General features: G+C 44.5%; 2 protein-coding genes across 3 annotated transcripts in view; one reads left to right on the forward strand and one right to left on the reverse strand.

Annotated features, from left to right (window-relative positions):
* Nucleotides 1–727: 727 nt before the first annotated feature.
* LOC311058903 (uncharacterized protein) lies at nucleotides 728–7020 on the forward strand. The gene is made up of 4 exons (XM_084076432.1): nucleotides 728–798; nucleotides 4804–4878; nucleotides 5783–5887; nucleotides 6711–7020. Exons 1-4 carry the CDS (start codon nucleotides 750–752, stop codon nucleotides 6794–6796), a joined length of 315 nt encoding a protein of 104 aa, XP_083932558.1. The 5' UTR covers nucleotides 728–749; the 3' UTR covers nucleotides 6797–7020.
* A 16141-nt stretch (nucleotides 7021–23161) lies between these two features.
* Nucleotides 23162–27413, reverse strand: part of eml4 (EMAP like 4) — a 69726-nt gene continuing 65474 nt past the window's right edge. Inside the window, exons 24-25 of one of the 2 annotated variants that reach the window (XR_014602112.1) lie at nucleotides 23508–24265; nucleotides 23162–23347 (exon numbers count right to left, since the gene is read on the reverse strand). Coding sequence is in view for 1 of the 2 variants with exons in the window: in XM_084076551.1 (XP_083932677.1) it covers nucleotides 23558–24265 (708 nt within the window). In the remaining variant the exon portion in view is untranslated. Of the gene's footprint in view, nucleotides 23348–23496; nucleotides 24266–27413 lie in introns of those variants that run through there. The other variant, XM_084076551.1, reaches the window with a different exon arrangement.

Below are 27413 nucleotides of genomic sequence, written 5' to 3' on the forward strand. Positions count from 1 at the left end.
AAAAAGGTCCTAAAATGGTCTCTTTACTGTCATGCGGGGGCCGACCCGCAGGTTGAGAACCACTGTTTGAGCGCGTTCCCAACCTGTTACCAACGATCAGTGGTGTAAAGTAACTAAGTACATTTACCCAAGTACTGTACTTAAGTACAATGTTGAGGTACTTTTACTTTACTGGAGTATTTCCAATTGTCTATATTTTTTGACTTCTACTCCACTCACATCTAGTTACTTTGCAGATATAAATGATTACATTATAAAACATACATTAACCACTTTAGCCCTATTTTATACCTAGGCTATTTGAAAATGAGATCTGCTATTTTCAATGATGTTATTACTTTTACTTTTGGTACTTTAAGTACATTTTGATACCAATACTTTTGTACTATTACTCAAGTACATTTTTTAATTCCAGACTTTTACTCGTAACCGAGTATTTCTACATTGCAGTATTGATACTTTTACTGGAGTGAAACGTTTGAGTGCTTTTTCCACCAATGCGCCAACGGTGAACAAACACCTTGTTGTCTCTGACCCGGAGAACAGCACACTGTCCTCTGCTGACCCCACTGTGTGTGTGTGTGTGTGTGTGTGTGTGTGTGTGTGTGTGTGTGTGTGTGTGTGTGTGTGTGTGTGTGTGTGTGTGTGTGTGTGTGTGTGTGTGTACACACACAGGGCAGTATAAAGAGCAGAGCCTGCAGTGAGTCAGTCAGTCAGTCTGCTGTCTGTCTTTCTGTCTGTCTAACAAGATGATGAAACCCACTCTGATCCTGTTGCTGCTGCTGCCTCTCTGCTTAGGTGAGACAGCACACACACACACGCACACGCGCACACGCACACGCACACGCACACGCGCGTGTACACACACACACACACACACACACACACACACACACACACACACACACACACACACACACACACACAGACCAGGGGTCTTCAACAGGGGGTCCCGGGACCCCTAGGGGGGTCTGCCAAATCTTTGTGTGATAGGATTTAGTTTTTTTTTTTTTACATTAACCACTTTAACCCTAGCATCCCCTTTTCTGAGGGGAACATTAGCCGAAAATAGCCGATCTACAAGCTCACAACGCCTCGCGCTGCGAGGCGTTGAGAGCTTGTAGATCGGCTATTTTTTGGCAAAGAGGCTATAGGTGTAGAGGGAAAAAAAGAGCAGACTAAGTAAAAAAACAACAACTTTCATCTGATACACAATTTTATACAATATAGAGTAGGGGGGTCCCTGCTTCATCTCTCTCTCAGGTAGGGGGTCCTTGGCCTGAAAACGTTGAAGACCCATGACTTAGATATGTTATGTAGAGAGATGTCAGGTCATTGTTGACCTGACATCTCAGTGTGTATAGTTTCAATGTAGGCTGATGATAGGTTCTTGGTTTACGTATGTATTAGTTATTATTAGATTCTTGGTTTACCCACTGCCTATAACCCCTGAACCTAACATCTAATAATATAATTTTTAAACCATGAAACATGCTTTTTTTCTTGTGAGGATCATGAAAATGTTCCTCTCAAATGTTACTATACTTGTGGGGACAATAGACACACACACACACACACACACACACACACACACACACACACACACACACACACACACACACACACACACACACACACACACACACTCCGTGTTTTTAGTCTTTCCGTATTTTTTAAAGGAGCTACTGTACACCATGAATTTAAAAAATAATAATAATATTTGATATCATATTGTTTATGTCCCTCAAACGTTTTTCAAAAGGTTTGAGCCTAAATCAAGCCTCAGATATACTCATTCCAACTAACTTCTCTCTGGCTTATAAAGCACTTTCACCTGCAATACCACATTGTCCTGTTTGGCACGGGGCGCTATTGAGCCAGTTTGTATGCATGTTATGTCCTGGTTCTGTGTGGAAAAAGTAAAAAAAAAAATAAGAAAAAATTAAAAATAAATAAAAAATATTATTATTATTATTATTATTATTATTATTATTTTGGTTAGAACTGAAAAACGGGAGGAATTGTTCCCAGACGTGACGTAGGGTGGGGGAACAAATCTGACGGACTGTTTTCAGACCAATTTACATAAAAACCACAGATAGCCTATGAAAGCCTGCATGCTCGAAGTCGGGTATTTGTTGGAACAGAAGAGAGGTGGGGGAGACCAAAAACACACAAAAATGGTGTAGACCCTTCAAGTCTTTTGAATCCTTGTCTAGGCTAGCTATATATTAGGCTTCTTACATGCACTTTGTACTGTTTTTGTAGGCAAATGTCTTAAAAAGAAAGATTTTAGTCCCCTTTTAAAAGTGTCTGGTAGCCGAGGACATTATAGCCTCAGACTGGTTGTTAGAGGAAGCCCAAAAAGAGGAAAAAGGGCTGGCACTACTGTGCTGTCTCCAGGCCTGGAACTTCATCATGATGGCCTTCCTGCCAGGGCAGGAAGGCCATCAAATAAAACAAGATTTTAGACTATCTGCAGTGAAATAAATACATTATGGTATTTACGATCTGATCCATGCTCAGCCCTGCACCAATCAAAGCAGGGACGGACTGGCCATATGGCATATACCATATATGCCCGGTGGGCCACTGGGACAGTTTTTGGGCGGTGTAGCCACCCCTATAACTGGGGTTGGGACATCTCATTAGTAGACCCTTCGCTGTACTGTGATTGGCTACATTAGTACACCCCTAGCTGTACTGTGATTGGCTGACTCTATTGGCTGACTCTATTCAGCACTGTGATTGGCTAGCGAGACACATGATGAAATTAATAACCTATAAATAGGACTATGCACTTAAAAAAAAAAACTTTTATTTAAGTGAGCTTCCATCACTGTGATGACCACACCGCCCACTTCACACTGGGTGTGATTTTTTTTTTTTGGCTGGGGGGGTCGGGAGAATTCAGAATCTCAACAAAAGACACTGGTGTCGATATGACAAGAAAGAGACACTGGTGTCTACATGACAAGAAAGAGACAAAGGACAAAGTGGTACAGTCAGCTGGGGCATTACTTTTGCCCCAGCTGACTGTTTGCCCCAGCTGACTGTAATTTTCCATATTGGGAAAATTGGGCAGTAGAGTGTCTGCTATCTGCGCGCCGGTTGTGGTGGGCCGGTCTGGGCCAAAATGCCAGGGCTGAATTTTGGTCCCAGTCCGGCCCTGAATCAAAGTCGCTGAATTGGTTTGGTTTAAAGATGGGGACTAAGGGGAGTTAAGAATTCAGAATCTCAACAAAAGACACTGGTGTCTATATGCAGGGGTGCAATGCTCATTGGACGGCCTTGCACGGCGTGCCGGAACCTATTTGGCCAGGAGCACGCGCAGGCACACGCATAGATTTAAAACTACTTTAAATTCACACCTCAACAAAGTTTACAAAGGCTCCCGACTCACACCAGGGACATTAACAAAGGAATAAGCCTAGATGCATATCAATTGTCCATTGTGTGACCTGTACTGTCGGCATTAAGCGACGTGCGCGTCACGTCATTAAAATACAGTGCAAGCACATCCCAAATGAGCATAGTCTATATGACAAGAAAGAGACATTGGTGTTTACATGACAAGAAAGAGACACTGGTGTCTACATGACAAGACAGAGACACTGGTGTCTACATGACAAGAAAGAGACATTGATGTCTATATGACAAGAAAGAGACACTGGTGTCTACATGACAAGACAGAGACACTGGTGTCTACATGACAAGAAAGAGACACTGGTGTCTACATGACAAGACAGAGACACTGGTGTCTACATGACAAGAAAGAGACACTGGTGTCTACATGACAAGACAGAGACACTGGTGTCTACATGACAAGAAAGAGACACTGGTGTCTACATGACAAGACAGAGACACTGGTGTCTACATGACAAGAAAGAGACACCGGTGTCTACATGACAAGAAAGAGACACCGGTGTCTACATGACAAGAAAGAGACATTGGTGTCTACATGACAAGAAAGACACACTGGTGTCTACATATTGACAAGAAAGAGACACTGGTGTCTACATATTGACAAGAAAGAGACACTGGTGTCTACATATTGACAAGAAAGAGACACTGGTGTCTACATGACAAGAAAGAGACACTGGTGTCTGCATGACAAGAAAGAGACATTGGTGTCTACATATTGACAAGAAAGAGACACTGGTGTCTACATATTGACAAGAAAGAGACACTGGTGTCTACATATTGACAAGAAAGAGACACTGGTGTCTGCATGACAAGAAAGAGACACTGGTGTCTACATGACAAGAAAGAGACAGAGGACAAAGTGGTATAGCTGGGGCATTAAGGCCACTGTGGACTCAGGACAGGCACTTTACGAGGGGCACAAGGCCAAACTGAGGGGCAACGAACAGCCATGGCCTTTATGGCCTCCCCTGAAATTCCAATTCAAAAGTAGCAAAAATACCCGATCTACAAGCTCAAAACGCGTCGCAGCGCGACGCGTTTTGAGGTTGTAGATCGGCTGTTTCTGCTACTTTTGTGTGAAATAGAATGGCATTAATTTACAATAAAAGGTCAGTCTGTCTGCCCGACAGTATATGCAATGTGGCCCTCTGGTGTGAGTGTGGAAATATAGTGGCCCTCTGCATCATCAAAGTTGCATCACCCCTGACTTATACTGTTACTTCATACCCATAGAGTAAGAGTACTGAGTACATATATTGTTACTTCTACCCATAGAGTACTAAGTGACATGAGCGTATTGTATCATGAAGACATACAGTATGCCATGATTTTGTGAATGTAACCTTAACAGTACCTTCAATATTTGTGTCCTTATAGCTGGGGGGGAATTCGGCCAAGATCATCAAGATGGTGCACTTGGTGACGAGTTTTTGATTTTTGGCATGGCTTTAGGTATGGGCATAAGGTTTTCAAAAACCATCGCAAGCAAGCTGGGCTCGCCCCCTATAGTGGTCTGTTTGGAATGATTCCAATATTAGATATTTCAGTATATAGTTGAAAGCCCAATAATTGATAGAAGAGATTTTTTAATGGATTCTGTTACTATTGGTTATGCTAAATAACATACAAAAAATGTAGGAATATCAAACTTCTGCAAAGGCATCATTTTCAATATGGCGTCCACGATGGCTGCCGGGAGCTTAAAATAAACAGTATAAGCTGGGAGGGAATATGTAAAAAATCTTAAAATTTGTGCACTTGGTAACTCGTTTTTTTTATTTTGGCATGCTGTTAGGTATGGGCAAGGTTTTCAAAAAACAACGCAAACGAGTTGTGCTCGCCCCCTAGTGGTCGGTTTGTTGGTGGTTTGGTTAGTTGAAGCCTCCAATAATTGATAGAAGGGATTTCTCAATGGATTCTGTTACTATTGCATATTATGCTAAATAACATACTAAACATTTAGGAAAATTAAACTTCTGGAAAGGCATCTTTTTCAAGATGGCACATATTCCCTCCCAGCTTATAGGCATTTTAAGGTCCCCGTCATCTTGAAAATGATGCCTTTCCAGGAGTTAGATTTCCCTTTTTTTTTTGGTTATTTAGCATATTTAGCATACATTTTTGGCATGGAACAACATGCCAAACAATTTAAAGCTACCTTGTATGCTCTCCTTTATGTGGACATAAATAATTAAAATGTGTGATGTGCATGTGCATGTGCGTGTGCGTGTGCTTGTGCATGTGCATGTGCATGTGCATGTGCATGTGCATGTGCGCGTGCGTGTGTGCGTGTGTGTGTGTGTGTGTGTGTGTGTGTGTGTGCGTGCGTGTGCGTGTGTGTGTGTGTGTTCAACAGGACAGACGCAGTATAAAATCAGATGTTACGGGGAAGACTTCTTGATGCTGAGGAACCAGGTGCTGGACTGCACTGCCAAGGTTCCCCAGGCCTGCTACACGAGAAGTGAGTGTGTGTGTGTGTGTGTGTGTGTGTGTGTGTGTGTGTGTGTGTGTGTGTGTGTGTATTACTATACTTGCGAGGACCAAACGTTCTCACAAGTACAGTAGAATTTGAGGAATAGACGTTGTGAGGACCATTTTCTGGTCCTCGCAAGAAAAAATGGTTGTTTTATGGTGGATTTTTGAGTGGTGCCAACCACTCCTACATTTGACCGTGTGTGTCCGTCCGTCCGTCCGTATGTTTGAGCACGGCCTCAACAGCTGCAGCTGATTGCAACACAAGGATGCAACCAGTTACACTAATTCAAAGGCACCACTCTCTTCACACTGGGTGTGATTTTTTTTTTTAGAGATACGTTTACAATTAGACAAAGATTCAGGTTAGGATTAGACATTTAGAGGTTAGGTTTAGGGGGTCGGGTTGTAGATTTGGCTAATGTTCCCCTCAGAAAAGGGATGCTAGGGTTCAAGTGGTTAATGTAAAAAGAAAAAATCTTATCACACAAAGATTTGGCGGACCCCCTATAATAGCTCTGAGGACCCCCTAGGGGTCCCGGACCCCTTGTTGAAGACCCCTGGTCTATGGTTTGAAGCCATATCGCACATAACGAGACACATGTCATTATGAGTACAGTACAGTATGGCATCAGAATAAACTGAAACATATTTGGGCCCTTGTTACGTTATGTATTTTATACACACAGACTCAAATAAAGGAATTAAAATGTGTGTGTGTGTGTGTGTGTGTGTGTGTGTGTGTGTGTGTGTGTGTGTGTGTGTGTGTGTGTGTGTGCGTGTGCGTGTGTGTGTGTGTGTGTGTGGTACAGCTAACGGGGAGAAGGGTTGTGCTCGGCTGGCTCTGTGTGATCGTCCTGGATGGACCTGCTGCCACGAGAACCTCTGCAACGCCTGAACACCGTGACACCCCCCCCCCCCCCCCCCCCTCGACCCGGGGGGGTCAACGTCAACTTGGGAAAAACACGCAACCAATCAACTGACTGTGTCCCAAAGATATCTGTTCAATAAACATTATAAATAAATCTATGCAAATGGATGGAAAATGTCATCTTTATAAATGCATCTATTTTTTAAAACGGATGTATTTTCATGTTATTAAAACACGATGATTCATAACTTGATTTTTTGGGCTCTGTTCGTAATATGTTGGTAATGTTGGTTTGAAAAAAAATAAAATATATATATATATATGTGACGGTGGCCAGGTTGTCACATGTAACTTGCCACTTCTTTTTAGAATGCTGACACTCTTTACTTTGTCTCAATAATAAATAAATAACAATACACATTAAACTCACAACAATAAAATATCAGTTGCACGGTAAAGTGCGGGGTGCGTAATTACTGTGAGAATAATACTGTTTGTTAGGTACTGCAAGACTACGCCACCTTTTTATTTAAGAGGTAGGGTCCTCTGTAACACTCTTTCTTAGGCTATTCACAGGTTCGAGTTTACCCAGGTAAGTACAATACTTTTAAATGAGAACAACACTTCAACACATATCCCTTGGAGAAAGCTGGACGGAAACAGGTTTGTATAAAAAGGTAATCTATTTTATTAAGCTAATACAGTGGCGTCTATAAGCCATAAAATATTGAAAAGCATAAACAAAATATAACACTAATTCTAAAACCTCGACCTCCTAATGCGCCCACTAACTAACTAAAATACAGGAATACAGACAATCACCAAACACTAAAAACAGACAGGGCTTGTGCAAACTATAGCAAATAAATAATGAATTTAGCGTTAAAGTGCCAACTATTACTGAAGCAGTAAAGTGCCAAGTGCCAATTCAATTGCTATATGTCATATACTCATCACGGTTCAATGCAAAAGGTGGGAATGTCCTTATATGGGGTTTAACTGGAGCGGGGGTTTAGGCCAGGAATCACTGTCTCTTCTTGTCTTCGTGCGTATTGCCTGCAATCATAGAAACTAGAACCAGTTCATCTGTTCAGGTATATTTCACATATGAGGTTTAGGACCGTGGGTTTATAAAGGTAACGTTGCATAGAAGGACACTTACTCGCCCGCCAGACTGTACGTCTGGCTTTGAGGGTGTGAAGCGCGCAACGTTATCGCCACTGGACCTCTCCTCCGTTCCTTGGTTCGTCTGTCTGTCCTCCCCGTCTCTGCTGCTACTGCGCCGTCTGCTCACCGTCCGCTGCTGGTGGCTTGGTACGTGCCGCGATCACTGTATTCCCCACCTCTGCTCCGTGGTATGTCTGCTCCTCCTGTGCACAACCGTCCCTTCTGGCTGTCACTTCCACACTGCCCTGTATGCCTGTCTCTCTGCTGTCCAAGTGGCTCGCGCTCACTTTTGAATAAGGTGGGCCACACCCTACTCCGCCCTCATTCGCTCTGCCACCAGCGTGACCTGGGGACATTGGCCGTCCGCTGTCACAAGGCCAATGTCACACAGCCTATAGGGGAGTCCAATGTCAAGTGGCTCGGGGACCGGGGGGAAATACATTGTCAACCATAAAACATGCAGTGCAGAAATATAGTTAAGAGAATGATGTTTTTAAGTGCGTAATACAGGTTTTTCATCATCAATAAAAAATGTTACAATTTGGTTTCACCCCCCTGCTTTGACCCTGTCACATCCCCCCCCACTTTTCCGTTGCCAGTCCCTGCAACTGTCCCTAATCATGTCCATACCTCTGGGGTGGCTGGCCTATATTTGCTCTTCCCGAGCGCCGTGGCTCATCTGGTGCTCTCGGGACGGAGAGAAACCCATAATACTGCGGCGTTGTTGCTTCTACCTGCTCGGGCTGCACTACAGCTGGGGGGTCCTCGTGGGGCGACCTGGGGGCTACACACACTTTCAACGCATTTCTATGTATGGTCTTTTCTCGCCCCCCCCTTCTCGGGTCTGACTCGGTACACCAACCCCGTAGCTCCCACCTGTTCCATCACTGCGTAAGGCTCGGGGTCCCACCACGTACTCAATTTCCCCTGGCCATCTCTCTTCCTATTTCGAATCCACACTCTCTCTCCTGGTAATAGGGGTGTAATACCGGCCCTACGGTCATAAACCTGCTTTCTCCTCTTGGCCGTTTCTCCCATCCTCTCCCCTGCGGTCCTATAAGCTGTCGCCATTCTCTGTTGGTGGTCCTGTACCCAGCCACCCACTCCCATGCGCTCTTGCGCTGACTGCACTCCTAACTGGACATCTATAGGGCGCCTCAAATGTCGGCCAAACATTAAGTAGGCGGGGGCATAACCCGTAGCACTATGGATCGTGTTGTTATAAGCATGAACTAACTCGGGTAAGTGCTCATTCCATCTTCCTTGTTTATCAGTGTCTAGTGATCGCAACATGTTCAGTAATGTCTGATTAAATCGTTCCACTCCACCGTTCCCAGCCGGGTGGTACGGAGTGGTGCGACTTTTTGCAATACCATAAGTCTGACATAAATGGTGCATTAACTCGGACTCGAAGTTGGGGCCTCGATCTGAGTGGAACCGGGCCGGACAGCCGAACGGCTGGATAATATGCGTCCATAACGCACGGACAGTGGTGTGCGCAGTCTGGTCTCGGGTGGCAATAGCCCAACTATAACGGGTGAATAAGTCAGTAGCTACCAGAATGTTTTGCCACGCATCAGCAGGCCTACCTAATGTGAGGAAATCAATGGCTATTACTTCTAGTGGATATGAGACTTCAAAGGGTTGTAAGGGGGCCCGAGGCTCTGACCTGTTCCTCTGCAGGCTGCAGGCGACACAACCCTGTTGTAACTGACGCACCGCTCCCTCCATGCCTGGCCAATAGAACCGACGTCGCAGCTGGGCCAAGGTCCTCTCCAACCCAGCATGCGCCGCGGCCGTGTGGATTCCTCTCCATACCTCCTCTCTGCGTGAACCTGGACAAATGATCTGTGAGTATTGTTCTTTGGTATAAGGATCGGTCACCTTCCTATATAACACATGATTTCGTATAATCAGTTTGTTCCACTGGCGTAACAGTTGCCGCGCTCCCCGAGTCCAATTCTTCCTCTCCACCATATTAGGGGCTCTCCCCCGTTCCACGCACCTCTTCACCACCTGCACATCTGGATCCCGATCCTGCGTCTCTCTCCACTCATCCTCCCGGGCTGCTGGCGTCGATTGTACAGCCGCCACATCTACAGGCTGCACTGGGAACCGCGATAGGGCATCAGCGTTGGCGTTGTTTTTGCCCGGTCGATACTTGATGTCGAAAGTAAACGACGCAAGTTGAGCAGCCCACCGTTGTTCCACAGCTCCCAATCTAGCCGTTTGGAGATGCGCAACAGGGTTATTGTCCGTGAATATTGTGAATCGAGCGCCAGTGAGATAATCTTTAAACTTCTCGGTCACGGCCCATTTAAGGGCCAAAAGCTCCAATTTGAACGAGCTATAATTTGCGTCATTCTGCTCGGTCGGGTGGAGACTGCGGCTTGCATAAGCTATTACACGTTCGTGACCGTCTTGGACCTGGGCTAGAACCGCTCCCAACCCACGGCCACTCGCATCAGTGTAAACCACAAAAGGCTGTGTATAATCCGCATACGCTAACACCGGGGCTTGTGTGAGGGCACTCTTTAACGCATCAAACGCCCGCTGGCACTCCGAAGTCCACTCGACTTTACACTGGTGGGATTTTACGTCATTTGGGATTCCTATCAATAAGTTGTTTAAGGGTCGTGCTATAGCAGCAAAAGAGGACACGAAACGCCTATAGTAACCCGCTAGACCTAGAAACGCGCGGACCTCGCGGACCGTTGAGGGTGGTGTCCAGTCCCGCACTGCCACCACTTTCTCCGGATCGGGCCGCACTCCCTCTTTGTCCACGACATGGCCCAGAAATTGCACTTCCCTCCGCAGAAGTTTGCATTTGTCTAACCGCAGCTTCAGTCCATGTCTCCACAGGCGTTGGAAGACGAGCTCGAGGTGCTGTAGATGAGAGGAGAAGTCAGGTGAATATACTATAATGTCATCAAGATATACCAGCAAGGATTCTGTCACCTGACCACTCAGACACTGCTGCATCAGCCTCTGGAACGTCGCGGGCGCATTACAAAGCCCGAACGGCATGCGTTGAAACTCGAACAGGCCCAGCGGGGTCGTAAAGGCGGTCTTCTCCCGGTCCCGGGGATCCATTCCTACTTGCCAATACCCGCTGGCCAGGTCTAACGTGGAGAACCATTGCGCCTTCGTCAGGCTGGTGAGCGTCTCTTCTATCCTGGGTAGGGGGAAGGCGTCCTTGTGCGTCACGGCGTTAAGTTTCCTGTAGTCGACGCAGAACCTCCAGCTGCCATCTTTCTTCTTGACCAGTACGATAGGTGCCGCCCACGGACTGCAACTCTCCTTGATGACTCCCTTCTCCAGCATCTCATTCAGGAGGGTCTTCATCTCCCGGTACATGGAGGGCGGCAACGGCCGGTGTCGCTCTCGTATGGGTGCCGCGTCTCCGGTCGGTATCTGGTGTTGCACGACGTCCGTCCGTCCGAAATCCTCGTCATGGATGGCGAACACCTTCTTCCACCGACACAACATCTCGTGTAACTCTCTCTTCTGCGCCTCCGGCAGGTCATCACGCTCCGTCAACACTTCCATCTCTTCGGGCAGGGTCTTCAGTGGTCCATCATCTTCCACACTGATTACGGCCACTTCCACCTCTCCGTCGGTCCCCAGGGACAGGCTCAGGTCCCTGCCGCCTCGGACATCCGCTTCTTCCACCGGGTACAGCCTCCCCAGCTTCTGGTGGCGGTCCAGGACCAGACTATATGCGTGTGGGTTGCACACTCGTATGGGAACACGTCCGTGGCGCACCGTGACGAGGGCACGGGCCACTCCCAAATCTTTTCCATCCGGCAAGGCTTCCATCAAGGCCTCGTAGTCCGCTCCATTTGGTCCTCTCCAAGCGCGGCCCCAGATCATCACTTCACTCTGCGCGGGGATTCGAATCTTCCGCCGGCCGACCGGCCACACATAACCGATGGACCCATCTTCGTTCGTCACTGCCTCCACCCTCCTACAGGTGGCGAATGCGTCCTTCCACAGCGTCCTTCCCTGCTGACATGGAAACACAGGCCTCCCAGGCCATTTAAAGAGGGCATGCCATACAGCGTTCACGACATTCATCCCAATAATCAGCGGTTGAGTACAATGTTCATCTTTCACGATTACAACTCCTCTCCCTGGGATCTTCATTCCCTCCAGCTCTAGGTCCAATATGGCATAGCCAGTGTACGGTAAGTCAAGACCATTAGCGGCGCGTAATTTAAAAACAAGGGGCCCATTTCCCAACGTTAGGTGTGAGAATTTTTCCTCAAATAAGCTTTGCTGCATTAATGTGACTTGTGACCCAGTATCCAGTAACCCCCTTAAGTGGACTCCTCCCATAGTGATCCCAATAGTCGGACAGTCCCCAATAAACACTTCATTAGCCCTTGATCTGGCGAGTGCGCGCTGCACCCCTGTCTCCCGGACCTCGGCGACAGGGCGTACTAGTTTAAATGATTGGGGTCAGATTTACAAAAGCGAGCAATGTGCCCAGACTGCCTACAGCTCCTACAGATCGGCCTACCTCCCTCATCCCACTCGTTGCGTTGGTACGGCTCCCGGCGTCGTTCAGATGGAGGCGAACCGCGAGGTCGTGTATCGGTGGTGTTGGGTCGAAGGAGCGGTCTGATCTCTTTCATGAGCTCCTGCGTAAACCCCTGCATTTGCGATTTGACGTCTTCCATAATCTCCTGTTTCAGTTTCTCTCTCCATTCAGATTCCTGTGAGGGTGTTGGGATAGAGACAGGTTTAACAGCATGGCACAAGATTTCAGCAGTCCCTTCTCTTCTATGTTCAGTGTCTAGTAGGAAGGCCTCATTTTTTAGGGCGGCGAAGTCTTCTGTGGGGTTTCGACGGGCATATATTCTTAAGGCTTGACCCAGAGGGCCTTCAGACAGTCCTACAAGTAACTGCTCTCGCAGAATGGCATCGGAGGGAGCGGTGTCTGGGTCGAGCCGCCGCAGCCCGCAGAACAACTCTCTAAGCCTCAAAATATAAGCCTGCACACTTTCGCCTGCGCGTTGCGCACAGCCATAGAACAAGGCACGAGCTTGGGAAGCAGAAACAGATGTTTTATACAACGTGTCTAAACATTTAAAGACTTTGGCCACTGTATTGCGATCTTCCTTGTCAATTACACTAATTTGTCGCTTAGCTTCCTCAGTAAGGGTCTGTACTACAAAAGCAACTTTTTTCTCCTCTGTTAAATCCTGAGTGCCCAATAATCCTTTAATCTGTTCTCTCCATTCCCTGTATTTCTCCTCACCTTCTATGCCCGAAAACTTAGGTAGCCACGGTGCCCCTGGATACACTGGCATCATCATCATTACTTTCTTGATTCAACCAAACAAAACAAAACAAAAAGCAGCAAAACAGCAAAATTTCAATACAGTTTCTCTTAGGGATTTTGTGTTGTTCTCTACCCAGTCCTGCCGCGCTACGCCAAATATGTGACGGTGGCCAGGTTGTCACATGTAACTTGCCACTTCTTTTTAGAATGCTGACACTCTTTACTTTGTCTCAATAATAAATAAATAACAATACACATTAAACTCACAACAATAAAATATCAGTTGCACGGTAAAGTGCGGGGTGCGTAATTACTGTGAGAATAATACTGTTTGTTAGGTACTGCAAGACTACGCCACCTTTTTATTTAAGAGGTAGGGTCCTCTGTAACACTCTTTCTTAGGCTATTCACAGGTTCGAGTTTACCCAGGTAAGTACAATACTTTTAAATGAGAACAACACTTCAACACATATCCCTTGGAGAAAGCTGGACGGAAACAGGTTTGTATAAAAAGGTAATCTATTTTATTAAGCTAATACAGTGGCGTCTATAAGCCATAAAATATTGAAAAGCATAAACAAAATATAACACTAATTCTAAAACCTCGACCTCCTAATGCGCCCACTAACTAACTAAAATACAGGAATACAGACAATCACCAAACACTAAAAACAGACAGGGCTTGTGCAAACTATAGCAAATAAATAATGAATTTAGCGTTAAAGTGCCAACTATTACTGAAGCAGTAAAGTGCCAAGTGCCAATTCAATTGCTATATGTCATATACTCATCACGGTTCAATGCAAAAGGTGGGAATGTCCTTATATGGGGTTTAACTGGAGCGGGGGTTTAGGCCAGGAATCACTGTCTCTTCTTGTCTTCGTGCGTATTGCCTGCAATCATAGAAACTAGAACCAGTTCATCTGTTCAGGTATATTTCACATATGAGGTTTAGGACCGTGGGTTTATAAAGGTAACGTTGCATAGAAGGACACTTACTCGCCCGCCAGACTGTACGTCTGGCTTTGAGGGTGTGAAGCGCGCAACGTTATCGCCACTGGACCTCTCCTCCGTTCCTTGGTTCGTCTGTCTGTCCTCCCCGTCTCTGCTGCTACTGCGCCGTCTGCTCACCGTCCGCTGCTGGTGGCTTGGTACGTGCCGCGATCACTGTATTCCCCACCTCTGCTCCGTGGTATGTCTGCTCCTCCTGTGCACAACCGTCCCTTCTGGCTGTCACTTCCACACTGCCCTGTATGCCTGTCTCTCTGCTGTCCAAGTGGCTCGCGCTCACTTTTGAATAAGGTGGGCCACACCCTACTCCGCCCTCATTCGCTCTGCCACCAGCGTGACCTGGGGACATTGGCCGTCCGCTGTCACAAGGCCAATGTCACACAGCCTATAGGGGAGTCCAATGTCAAGTGGCTCGGGGACCGGGGGGAAATACATTGTCAACCATAAAACATGCAGTGCAGAAATATAGTTAAGAGAATGATGTTTTTAAGTGCGTAATACAGGTTTTTCATCATCAATAAAAAATGTTACAATTTGGTTTCACCCCCCTGCTTTGACCCTGTCACATATATATATTCAAAGATTTGCCAATATGTCACGATAATAAAAAAAAAAAAGACAGTCATGGTTCTCACATTTGGGTCCGGGGACCCCCAGGGGTCCTTCAGGGGGTCCCCAGCTAAATTATTAACAGTTAGGAACCAAATGGACCCTTACGGGTCTGTAACTCTGAGAGTGTACAAATGGAACCAAATTGACCCTTACAGGACACAGGACAGTAACTCTGAGAGTGTACACATGGAACTGTAAGGGTTGCATTTGTACCTTCTTGAGTGTTATGGGGGGTCCGTGGCCTAATGCTTATAACTCGGGGTCCTTGAAATTACAGAGTTTGAAGAAGCGCTGATTTAAGAGTTTTAATGTTTTATCATAATATCATAATGATGAAATAAACGCTGTGTATTTCTTTTCTTTTTGATTGATTGAATACTGTATTAGTCAGAAATGTAAACAGAGGGTGGTACAATCAGTCATTAAGGCTAGAAGCACAAACAAGTCCCAGGGGACTTGTTGCCATTGTGGTTTGGATCTACAACAGGGGTGATGCAACTTAGATGATGCAGAGGGCCACTATATTTCCACACTCACTCCAGAGGGCCACATTGCACATACTGTCGGGCAGACACTTCCGTATTTTACCTTTTTTCGTAAATGAATGCCTTACTTCGCCATTCTTTGTCACACAAAAATAGCCGATCTGCAAGTTCAAAAAGCGTCGCAGCGCGACGCTTTTTGAACTTGTAGATCGGCTATTTTTGCTATTTTTGAATTGGAATCCTGAAAAGTTTCATTTTTTTTTTATTTCAAATGCATTTAGTTATACTTATGTTAACTTTATGAACCTAAATACAAATACATTGGACATAAAAAATACATTATAATTTTAATACTAGTCATTAAGCCACTAATATAGACTGAAGTCATTAAAGCGGGTCATGTTTGCATGTTTGGAATCATAACAGCTGAAATCAATAATATAATCAGTATTCTGATATTAACCTGCGGGCCGCATTAAGTGAAGGTGGGGGCCGCATGTGGCCCCCGGGCCGCCAGTTGCCCATGTATGATCTACAAGCTCGCGACGCGTTGTGAGCTTGTAGAGATATAATATAGAGAGCTTACGGTGGGTTAAGGTATGTTCAGTAATACAAATCTAAATCTACGAAGTAACTAGTTTACTAAAGTTTTCAAATAGTAGGTAGTGGAGAAAAAGTACAATATTTTCCTCCGAGATGTAGAAGTGGAGTAGAAGTAAAAGTACTGGAAATTGGAAATACTCCAGTAAAGAGAAGATACTTAAGTACATGTACAGTACTTAGTTACTTTACAGCACTGGAACCACATCACCCTCATTGCTTGAAAAAAATGCACCGTCATCTCCTTTATCGTCTCTGTCGCGTAGAAACCTTGTATGAAAAAAAAGGGAACAGTTGAAATATGAAGATATGAGGTTTCTGCACAACGGCAAACGTTATGCAATAAATAAACACACTTATCTAATGATGTAAGCATGCACACGCACACACGCAATGTTTGTATTACGTTGCTTGTGTGGACATCAGCATTTTTAGGAGATTGAATGAATGCCATTTGACAATGTTTTACCATTTTCAATCCTAACCCTAGATAAAATAAATAAATAACACATCATAGCTGACCTACAAGCTCACAAGCTTGTAAAGAAGCTATTTTCGGTGTGTGACACCTGCCCAAAACTAAGTATTTAAATGTGACCGTAACTCTAATCCTAACTCCTAAACCCGACCTCTAAGTGTCTAATCCTAACCCTAAACCTGAATCTTTCTAAAAGTAATTCATCTTTTCTAACCATAAAAACAACCAGTTAAATGTTCCTCACATTTTATGTCTGTTTTTCAAATGCTATATGGGTACATTTCTCTCTCTCTCTCACACACACACACACACACACACACACACACACACACACACACACACACACACACACACACACACACACACACACACACACACACACACACACACACACACACACACACACACACACACACACACACACACACACACACACACATCCATGCTGCTGAGTCTGCAGGTTCAAAGGTGATTCACAAACAAACGGTACATGTGCAATTCACACACACACACACACACACACACACACACACACACACACACACACACACACACAAAATCTCAAAGCTCATGGTCAGTGCTGTTCAAACAGTGAATGTTTGACCATCAAACTACATTTCAGGGTTCACAGCATTCAATGTTCGTCAACTACCTTTTTTCACTGACAAACTTAATAGAAACTGAATAAAAACTAAGCTATGATGACTAAAACTAAGACTAAATATATTGACAATTTCGTCAACTAATAAAAACTAGACTAAAATGTTAGTGAGGGATCTAGTGGAGAAGAGATCCAGTAGAACTAAAAGACAAGTCATTTTATGTTTGGTTGAGCTTGGGGTGTTGCGCTCTGAAAATAGCAGATCTACAAGCTGACAACGCGCCGCGCTGCGACGCGTTGTGAGCTTGTAGATCGGCTATTTTCAGCATGCAACCAGGTGTAAAATCAGGCATTACGACGCCATCAAGGCACCGCCGAAATACATTTTAGTCGACTAAATCGACTGTAGATTTAGTCGACTATATAATCTTATGATATTTAGTCGACTAAAACTAGACTAACAGTAAAACATTTCAGATGACTAAAATATGACTAAAACTAAATGGAATTTAATTCGCAAGACTAAGACCAAAACTGAATCAAAATTTGCTGTCAAAATCAACACTACGAGGCCGTAACCATGGCACCAACAGCAACGTACAGCGAATGAAAACAAACAACGACCAATCAAGGTTTTTCACAAAGTTTTAATATTTCCACGTTTTTTTTTTTTTTAATCTTCCGTCTGTCGACAGGAAATGACATCATCAACCCTCGCCCCCCAATCACCCCAATGACCCCACCCACCCGACCCCTCTTTCTGTCCGTCTCTCTTCCAGCCCCCCCCTCCACCTACTATCTCTCTCTCTCTCTCCACCTCTCCGCCGCTCTCTCCGTCCCCGTTTTAAAAGTACAAAGTTACAACAAGCCCTTCAGAAAAGAATGACCATCTCAAAAAGAACAAAAAGAAAACAAGATAGAATGTTTATTGAACTCTGAGCGTGTACACACGCGCGCACTCCCAGAGTCACAGATTAAGATAGATAGATAAGAGTACAAATTTAGACATTCAATAACCCCCCCCCCCCCCCCCCCCCCTCATCTGTTCTGTCCAGAGAGCAGACTATGTATGACAAATCACCATGCCAACAGTAAAAATGCTGTTTCTCCGTTCACCGTTTATTTATTCTGAGAAATGTGTTTTTTTTTTCTTCCGATAGAATATTTTTTTTACTTTGATTTGCAAATGTCCAAAATAAACAAAAACAAACAAAAACTAAAAACTAAACTAAATAGGCTCTATATGCACAGCAGCCCATATTGGAAAGACATTGGGCCGCTTCCCTATACTTCCTGGTGTTACCAATGATGCAAACGAAGGCTCTGTCTCCATTTAGAATAGCAACTTTGCAACTAAAATAACACTGGTTCTCAAACATTTATTTTTTAATTTCAAGGAACCTCCGTAACTCTGAGAGTGAACAAAATGGAACCAAATCTGTACACTCTCGGAGTTGCTCATGCATAAGGGCGGGGGTCTTCAACGTTTTCAGGCCAAGGACCCCCCCCATAGCTGAGAGAGAGATGAAGCAGGGACCCCCCTCTATATCGTATAAAATTGTGTTTCAGATTATACTTTTTTTGTTTACTTGGTCTGCTCTTTTTTCCCTCTACACCTTGACCTCTTCGCCAAAAAATAGCCGATCTACAAGCTCGCGAGGCGTTGTGAGCTTGTAGATCTGCTATTTTTTGGCTAAAGTTCTCCTCAGAAAAGGGATGCTAGGGTTCAAGTGTAAAAAAAGAAAAATCATATCACACAAAGATTTGGCGGACCCCCTGTAGTAACTATGAGGACCCCCTAGGGGTCCCTGTTGAAGACCCCTGCATAAGGGGTCCATTGTGGTGGTCCTCGGACCACACTTTGAGACCCACTGGTGTAGCAGCCAACATGCACAATATCAACACCCTGACCCGCATCATTGGTTAACACCTGAAGAAAGTAAGGAGGAGGCCCAGTTTCTTTCCAATAATAATATGCTTGTGCATAGAGCCCCTTAATTAGACTACCCCACTAGACTAGAACCTGGACCAGACCAGACCAGACCAGGCTTAAACATGTGAAACATTAAGTTGAGACCTGAGGTTGGAGAACACCGCCTCCCAGTGGATGATGTGGTGAAACACAGATAAAGCTTAACACGCACGCAAAGGCACGCTCGCGCTCGCACACACACACGCACACACACACACACGCACGCACGCACACACACACACACACGCAGGCACGCACGCACGCACATACACACACGCGCACACACGCACACGTGTGACAAATGAAATAAAAAAACAAAACCTAAACAAAAGAACAAAACCTAAACAACTGCTCTCCAGGTAAAATGTGTTGAGATAACGGTTGTGATTTGGCACTTATAATAAGATTGAATTGAGGAGAGAAAAAAATGGTAGAAAAAAAATGATTCTAAAACCTTTGATATGCTTCAGGCAACGGAGCCCCTTTTTATACCATTTATTTTATTTTCGTCTCTATTTTTTGGCAAAGATATTTTGGTGCAGGCAGGAAGAAAGAAAAGGCGATCCAAGCACAGAGACAACCCGGGTCCAGTTTACCACGTCTAGAAGGGTTTAGGTTTTTAACCACCTGTATTATAGTATTATGTATATGAACTGTTTGAGCTTGTAAGATGTGTGTCACTGAATTGATTCCGTAAAGATTTGAGTTACAAATGTTCGCTTTAAATATTTGTGGCCAATTTGTCACCCATATATATGGAGAGGAGATGACATATACACACACACACACACACACACACACACACACACACACACACACAGCCTCGTTACAATAGCCATGTGTCGCTTTGCGGCTCAACTAGTTCCTCTTACTTCCTGTGATGTCAGCGAGCAGTAGCAGCTGTGATTGGGTTTCCCTCGGTCACCTGACTGTCCTCGCCTCCCAAAACGGTAAAACAAAAAAAAAACACCAACAAGAAAAAAAAAAAAACGCCAGAAGAACGGCAGTCAGCAACGTGCGCACAAAACAAAACCAGTCCAAACCAGTATAGAAACTACATGTTTATCCTACAGGAAATGGGAGAAAGAGAAGGAAAAAGAAAAGTCTTCCGAGAAAACAGAGACTTTTAGAAGCTCTGGTCCAACTGGGCCCAAAGGTCAACTGGGCCCAAAGATCAAAGCCGACTAGAGCTGGGTCACAACAACATGTTTAGAGCTGCAAACATCCATTATTCTACTGATTACTGAGCCTATCAATCTAATCATGTTGAAGTGCAGGCATATCAATGAAATTATGTTTTTCATGTATTTTTATAATTGACTAATACACTATAACGTATACCCTTGGTTCTTAAAGTGGGGTCCGCGGACGCGGAGGGAGTCCCCAGCTAAATCATGGATAGTTAGGAACCAAATGGACCCTTGTGGGTGTATAACTCTGAGAGTGTACAAATGGAACCAAATGGACCCCAGGTCCCAGAGATAGAAATGCCATTAAATGGGGGTCCGTAGCCTAAATGCATGTCAAACTGGGGGTCCTTGAAATCAAAATGGTTAAGAATCACTGCTAGAGCCGTAACAATCCTCTCTTATGGGGGGTAAAGCTTGGCATATATTTTCAAATGGGGGTCCACGGGCTAATAAGTGTCAATTTGGGGGTCCTTGACTTGAAAAAGTTTGAGAACCACTGACGTATACAATTGAAAAAAATCGTGTCTCACCTAGACACCAGATCTGACACGGATTCTGACCTGACGGTCAAGATTCTATTCATCCCCTGAGCAAGCTGGTATAGGCTCTATTGGCTCAATGGCAAAAAATGATACCGGGTTCAAATCTGGGGTAGAAGAGGAGAGTTACGAAGTGCAGCTTTAACTACTTAGGCCCCTCAGGTCTTCAAGTGCTGACCTGCTCGAGGTGCCTACAATGACTTATAAAAAACACGGTGAAGCAGCATTCTGCTTCTACGGGCCGACAGCGCGGAATAAACTCCCATTACACCTAAGACAGGCAGCATCTGTGGATAGCTTTAAAGCACAGCTCAAGACCTACAGTACTTCTTCACTCTTGCTTTTAGCTGATGTTTTTGGTTGATTTTTAAATCTCTGTGTTGTTACCCATGCCCTCACTGTATTGCCTGATTCACTGCTTTTTTGATATATTTTAATGTTGTTTTATGCTTTTGCTTTTCTTTTTTGCTTTATTGTTAAATTAGTTGTAACTGTAATTGTATTCTTGCTCTGTAAAGCACTTTCAGCTGCATTTCATGTCATGAAAGGTGCTATACAAATAAAGTTTATTATTATTATTATTATTGTATAGCGAAAATAGCCAATTTACAAGCTTGCTACGATTATCGCTGTTTTGGAACCCCAAAGAGTGTTCTTATTATATTTAATATATCATGTGTCTATATCCTCATGTTATAATGTTCAGTATCTCCCCCTTGGACAAGCGGGGAATATCTCTTGGAAGAGCGGTAGATGCATTGGTCTCTCATGCGTCGAGACCCGTCCCGCGTTCGACTCCGGGGTGGATATACTGCACTGTATGGATTTATAGCTTTAAAGACAGGATATTAAACACAACAATGAACATAATCATACTTTCATGTCTCCATATTGGAACCTAATGCCCAGCTCCAGTCATGATCAGGCTTTACATTTTCTAAAATACTAAAAAATACTACTAACTAGAGTACATCTACTAACTAGAGAACATCTACTAACTAGAGTACATCTACTAACTAGAGTACATCTACTAACTAGAGTACATCTACTAACTAGAGTACATCTACTAACTAGAGTACATCTACTTGAATAAGACAAGGAGAGATGAACATGCAGGCTTCACCTTTCTGTAACGCATGCTGCTCATTCTGCCTACATTTCCCAGCATGCCTTTGTACGACTCGTCCATCATGTCAGCTGTACCCTCACCTCCCCGGAAACGATAAAGAAACAATTGCTGATTGGCTATCGACGGACGCATTGTCTAGTGTCCTGCATTGTTATTCACATTATAAAGACCACCCCCCCCCCCCCCCCGTTAAAGGACCACTTCACCCATTTAAGGACCAGTCATTAAAACAGTTGATTCCCAAACCTTTTTAGCTCGAGACCCAAACTAGTGAAAATAGCAGATCTACACGCGTTGTGAGCGTGTAGATCTGCGCGTGTAGATCTGCTATTTTCACTACTTCTTAATTAAAACAAATTTAATTTAAATGTGATTGTTTTCACGTCCGTCTGCCATTTGCTTCTAAACACAATAATTCATATAAGACATCAAAGTAGACACACAGTGTATACTGGTTTGCACTGGGTTTGCTGACTGGTATTCCTGACTGGCTGGTTTTGAGCTAAAAAAAAGCGGATGGATTTTATCCATGACGTCATAATGAATGAAACTCACACTGTGTTAGTGTGTCTCTGTGTGTTTAGGATGTAGGATGAATGTGTGTGTGCATGTCAGGCTCCTCCACTATTTGTCACAACACGCACATGCGCGCGCACGCACACAAGCGCGCACACACACTCACACACACACACACACACACACACAGACACAGACACACACAGACACACACACACACACACACACACACACACACACACACACACACACACACACACACACACACACACACACACACACACACACACACACACAGAAAGATTCCTGCTTCAACTCAACTCAAGCGAGACAGACCTGAACAGTTTGTTATCGAGCCTGTAGGGGGCACTGAAGAGACACTTCCCTCTCTCTCTCTCTCTCTCTCTCTCTCTTATAACTGTGTAACAACACAGATATAACACTTGTTATTACACTGCTGTAACTTTACTATCATTTAACTCTGAGAGGATACAAATGTAGCCAAATGGACCCGTTACTAAGGTTCCATTTGGCTACATTTGTATCCTCTCAGAGTTACCCATAGATCAGTGGTTTTCAACCAGTGGTCCGGGGACCACCAGTGGTCCGGAGACCACCAGTGGTCCTTGAGGGGGCTACCAGGGGGTCCCCAGCTAAATCAGTTAACATAGCCTCAGAATCATTTTAACCACTTAGCTTTGGGCTATTCATAAATAGCAGATCTACAAGCTCATAGCGCGGCACCGAGTGCCGCGCTATGAGCTTGTAGATCTGCTATTTTTTTTAAAAATCTTGAAAACGTGTGCATGTCTTTGAATACATTCATTTTTCAAAGAGATTATTAACTCAAATCTTTGCTTGTGGGGGGTCCCTGGCACAAAACATTTTCAGACGGTGGTCCGCGGCCAAATAGTATATCAATTTAGGGGGTCCCTGGCATTAAAAAAGGTTGAAAACCACTGCCATAGATAAAACAAACCTCTCTTCCTCTCTCTCTCTCTCTGCTGGTCCACTGCTGTAGTCCACTGCTGGTCCACTGCTGTAGCCTTACTATAATTTAACTCTGAGAGGATACAAATGTAACCAAATGGACCAATGGTCCATTTGGTTACATTTGTATCCTCTCAGAGTTATCCATAGATAAAACAAACCTCTCTTCCTCTCTTTCTCTCTCTCTCTCTCTCTTCCTCTTCCTTTCTCTCTAGTTGGGAGGGGTGAACGGCGGCAGGCCCTCGTCGCTGGTGGGCGTGGCCGCCTCGTCGCTGGTGGTGGGCGTGGTCGCCACGTCGTCACTGGGCTCCAGGCTGTCCTTGGGGCTCAGCGTGCTGTCGGACGGGGGCGGGGTCGACTCGGAGCGGGGCGGGGTGAGCTCGGAGGAGGGGGGCGGGGTGAACTCCAGAGGAGAGTCGTCGTTCTGCGATGGCACGCCATTGGCCGTGGGAGGCGGGGTGGGCGTCGCCGGGGGCAGGGACAGGGGGAGGGCCGTGGGAGGCGTGGAGGGCGGGGTTATGATGATGACGTCACCGGAGGGCGGCGCCGCCGGCGGGGAGGAGGCGGGGAGAGCGGTTGTAGGAGGAGTCGGGGTTGGCTCAGTGGGCGTGGGAGTGGGAGTGGTCAGGGCGTGGTGGTGGTGGTTCACATCCGTCCTCCTGGGGTGGGGGGCGGAGTTGTTGCTGTTGTGTAGGAGGAGCCTATCCTCCCCGCCCACCAGAGAGAGGGGGGAGGGGTCTGAGGAGGAGGGGGAGGCGCCGGAGCCGGAGGCGGAGGCCAACGAGGGCGTCTTCTCCACCAGCCGCCACTGCATGGTGGACGTGTCCTTCCCCCCCGTGGAGATCAGGTGACTGTCGTTGTACAGGAAGCTGACGTTGGTCACGTGACTGCTGTGGGCGCTGTACTTGTGACTGGGCGCCTGTGTGTGTGTGTGGGAGGAGTCACAAGCAATTATTTATTTAACCCGTTAACACATTGACTGCCTAGATCGAGTTAACTCGATTTTAGCAAAAAAAAAAAAAAAAAAAACTTTTTTTTTTTTTTGACCCAAAGACCAAGGAGATATGAATTTTCGAAGATCTTTACTCTCATCCACTTCCTTGTTAACTTAAAACTTATATTATTTTGTATCTCGGCTCCTGAGTACTTTTTTTTTTTTCATTGAAAAATCTCTGGCATGAATAACAATAGGCAGTGAAAATAATTCAGGCAGTCAATGTGTTAAGTAGCAGAAAAATAGCAGATCTACAAGCTCATAGCGCGGCACTCGGTTAAAAAAAAAAAAAAAAGAATATTGTGAAAATGTGTGCAAATCTTTGCATATATATAGACATTTTTTACTCAAATTTTTGCTTTTGGGGGGGTCCCTGGAACAACATATTATGAGATGGGGGGGGGGGGGGGGGGGCACCGGACAAATAAATATAATTTTGGGGGTCCTTGACATGAAAAAGTTTGAGAACCACTGATTATTATAGCAACATAGTTCCCGCCCCAAGCTATGAGCTTGTAGATCTGCTATTTTTTGAATAGCCAAAGTACAAAATAATGGTTCAAAGTGGTTACACGCAGATGCGTTCCCGGTTTTAATGGGTTAAATGGATTAGGATGATGCAACTTAACAGAATGATGACATCGTGTTTTTTTTTGTGCAACATACGTCACACCAACGCGACGCGTTTCGAGCTTGTAGATCTGCTACTTTTTGATGCTTTTGAATTTGAAATCCTGAAAAGTTACAGTTTTTGGACATACGAGGTTTCCCTCCGACAAGAGGCCATATGAAATATAGGAAATACAATCATCTGAACATTAACGTCACACTGTGTACCTTTGTGTTGTTGTTGTTGTTGTGCGTTCCTAAGTAGTGCGTCTCCCACTTAAAACATCTCCATCAATTAAAGGCTTCATGGAGTGTGTAAATTGATAGAAAATACGTTCAGGTGAAGTATTCCTTTAAGGTTACGGTAACTGATATATAAAATAATAAGTGTTAAATAGCTCAATATTCTGTACTCATTGCTATATAGATGTTTGTTCAGTAACAGCTTCAGAAAAACAGCTGTAACTCAGTTTCTTTTTTTTTGCATTTCAGCGGACCAAAGCCCCAAAATGGCGGATCGCGTTTCGGAACGTTATTGTCCCTGTGTGGATTCCCAGATCCCTCCGCCTACCCACAGGAACTTTTTTTTTTACACAATGTATCTTCCACGGCGTTTCAAAACGATCGCTGATTTCAGGTAATTACGCTGGCATGGGGATAGAAAACTAGCCTGGTAAACCCTCCCTCCAGAAATCTCATTTCCATTTGATTCCAGGAGTGAGTCTGGCCTGATCCGCCTTTCTGCAATATTGGCTGTGGGCTGGAGTTGGGCGGGAGTAATACCGTTGACTGACAACCCCTTCAGCCAATGATCGTTTTTCCCCTTCAGCCAATTGCAGTGGATTTTTACCACCTCCGTCACTAATATGACGCAACGGGACTTTTGAGATCGCCATGCCCAAAATAGGTTGCCTTACTGGGATACATGCGTGTCACAGCCCGCCCCTCCCGGTTCTCTGAATTTATATTTTTAAATAGGCTCTGTCATGATTAATTGACCACATATATGAAGTTAAACAACTAAATTCTATCCAAACGATATCTTAACAGTAAATTCCGTGCCTCAAAAAAAAAGGTTGAGACCGTTTTAAAAACGAAAGTAAGACGTGACGGCACTCGAACAACAACAATGGCTGCCGTTCGTCTTTTGTCGGCGGCACTCAGGCTGCACTCGGCTTCATTCGGGCTCACTCGAACTCGCCACCTGATTGGCCAACTGTCGCTGTCAATCACAGAACGATGAGCGACGACGCTGATAGGCTCGTCAGTTCGGCGTACAGAGCCAATATTGCAGAAAGGCGGATCAGGCCAGACTCACTCCAGAAATCAAATGGAAATGAGATTTCTGGAGGGAGGGTTTACCAGGCTAATAGAAAACTATGTTTAAGATCTCGTAATGTCTCGTTCACAAACACACATTTAGATATACCAGTCCACGTAAGAGCACTGAGCATGGAAAAACTGCTTTCATGTATTATGCTCCACACAAATGGAACAGACTTCAGGACTCTCTGAAACTGGTGCGATTGGTCTCAATAGAGACATTCAGGGTGCTTCTTGAGGACACACTACATAGTGACTGTACCTGTTTCACGTAACACTGTTTATTTGGATCTGATTTTTAAATCTCTGTGTTGTTATCCATGTCCTCACTGTATTGTCTGATTCACCGCCTTTTGCGATTATTTTAATGTTGTTTTATGCTTCTGCTTTTCTTTTTTTTGCGTTATTGTCAAAGTTGTGACATTGTAATGTGATTCAAATGTTTGTTATCAGGGCGTCCTTGAAAAAGAGAGCTTGCTCTCAATGGCTTTCCCTGAATAAATAAAGGAAAAAGAAAGAAAGAATATCTTTGCAGTCAATGTGTTAACAATACTTATTCATCTTCTGAGGTGGGTATAGAGATAGAACATTGATTCTCAACCTTTTTAGTTCGGGAACCAAAAGAAAAATTGGATGTCAAATGATCAAATTCTTTTGAAAACAGTTTTAAATTTGTTTTTAATTTAGAAGAAAATAGTGGCAACATTTTAAATAAAGGGATATTTATACCCATAAAAATGGGTACCACTGGCATAGCGTGTGTGTGTGTGTGTGTGTGTGTGTGTGTGTGTGTGTGTGTGTGTGTGTGTGTGTGTGTGTGTGTGTGTGTGTACTGTACTTGCGAGGACCAAGTATAGTAGAATTTGAAGAAATATACATTGTGAGGACCGTTTTCCTGGTCCTCACACGACAAATGGTTGTTTTATAGTTGAAAAAACATTTTGTTAGACATACGTTTACAATTAGAAAAACATTCAGGTTAGGATTAGACATTTAGAGGTTAGGTTTAGGGATTGGAATTAGAGTTAAACATGATTTACTTAGTTGCGCGCCAGTGTCATGCACCGAAAAACAGCCGATCTATATATATATATATATATATATATATATATATATATATATATATATATATATATATATA

The sequence above is a fragment of the Gymnoscopelus microlampas genome (assembly GCF_963454915.1).
Source record: "Gymnoscopelus microlampas genome assembly, chromosome: 13".
NCBI lineage: Eukaryota > Metazoa > Chordata > Actinopteri > Myctophiformes > Myctophidae > Gymnoscopelus > Gymnoscopelus microlampas.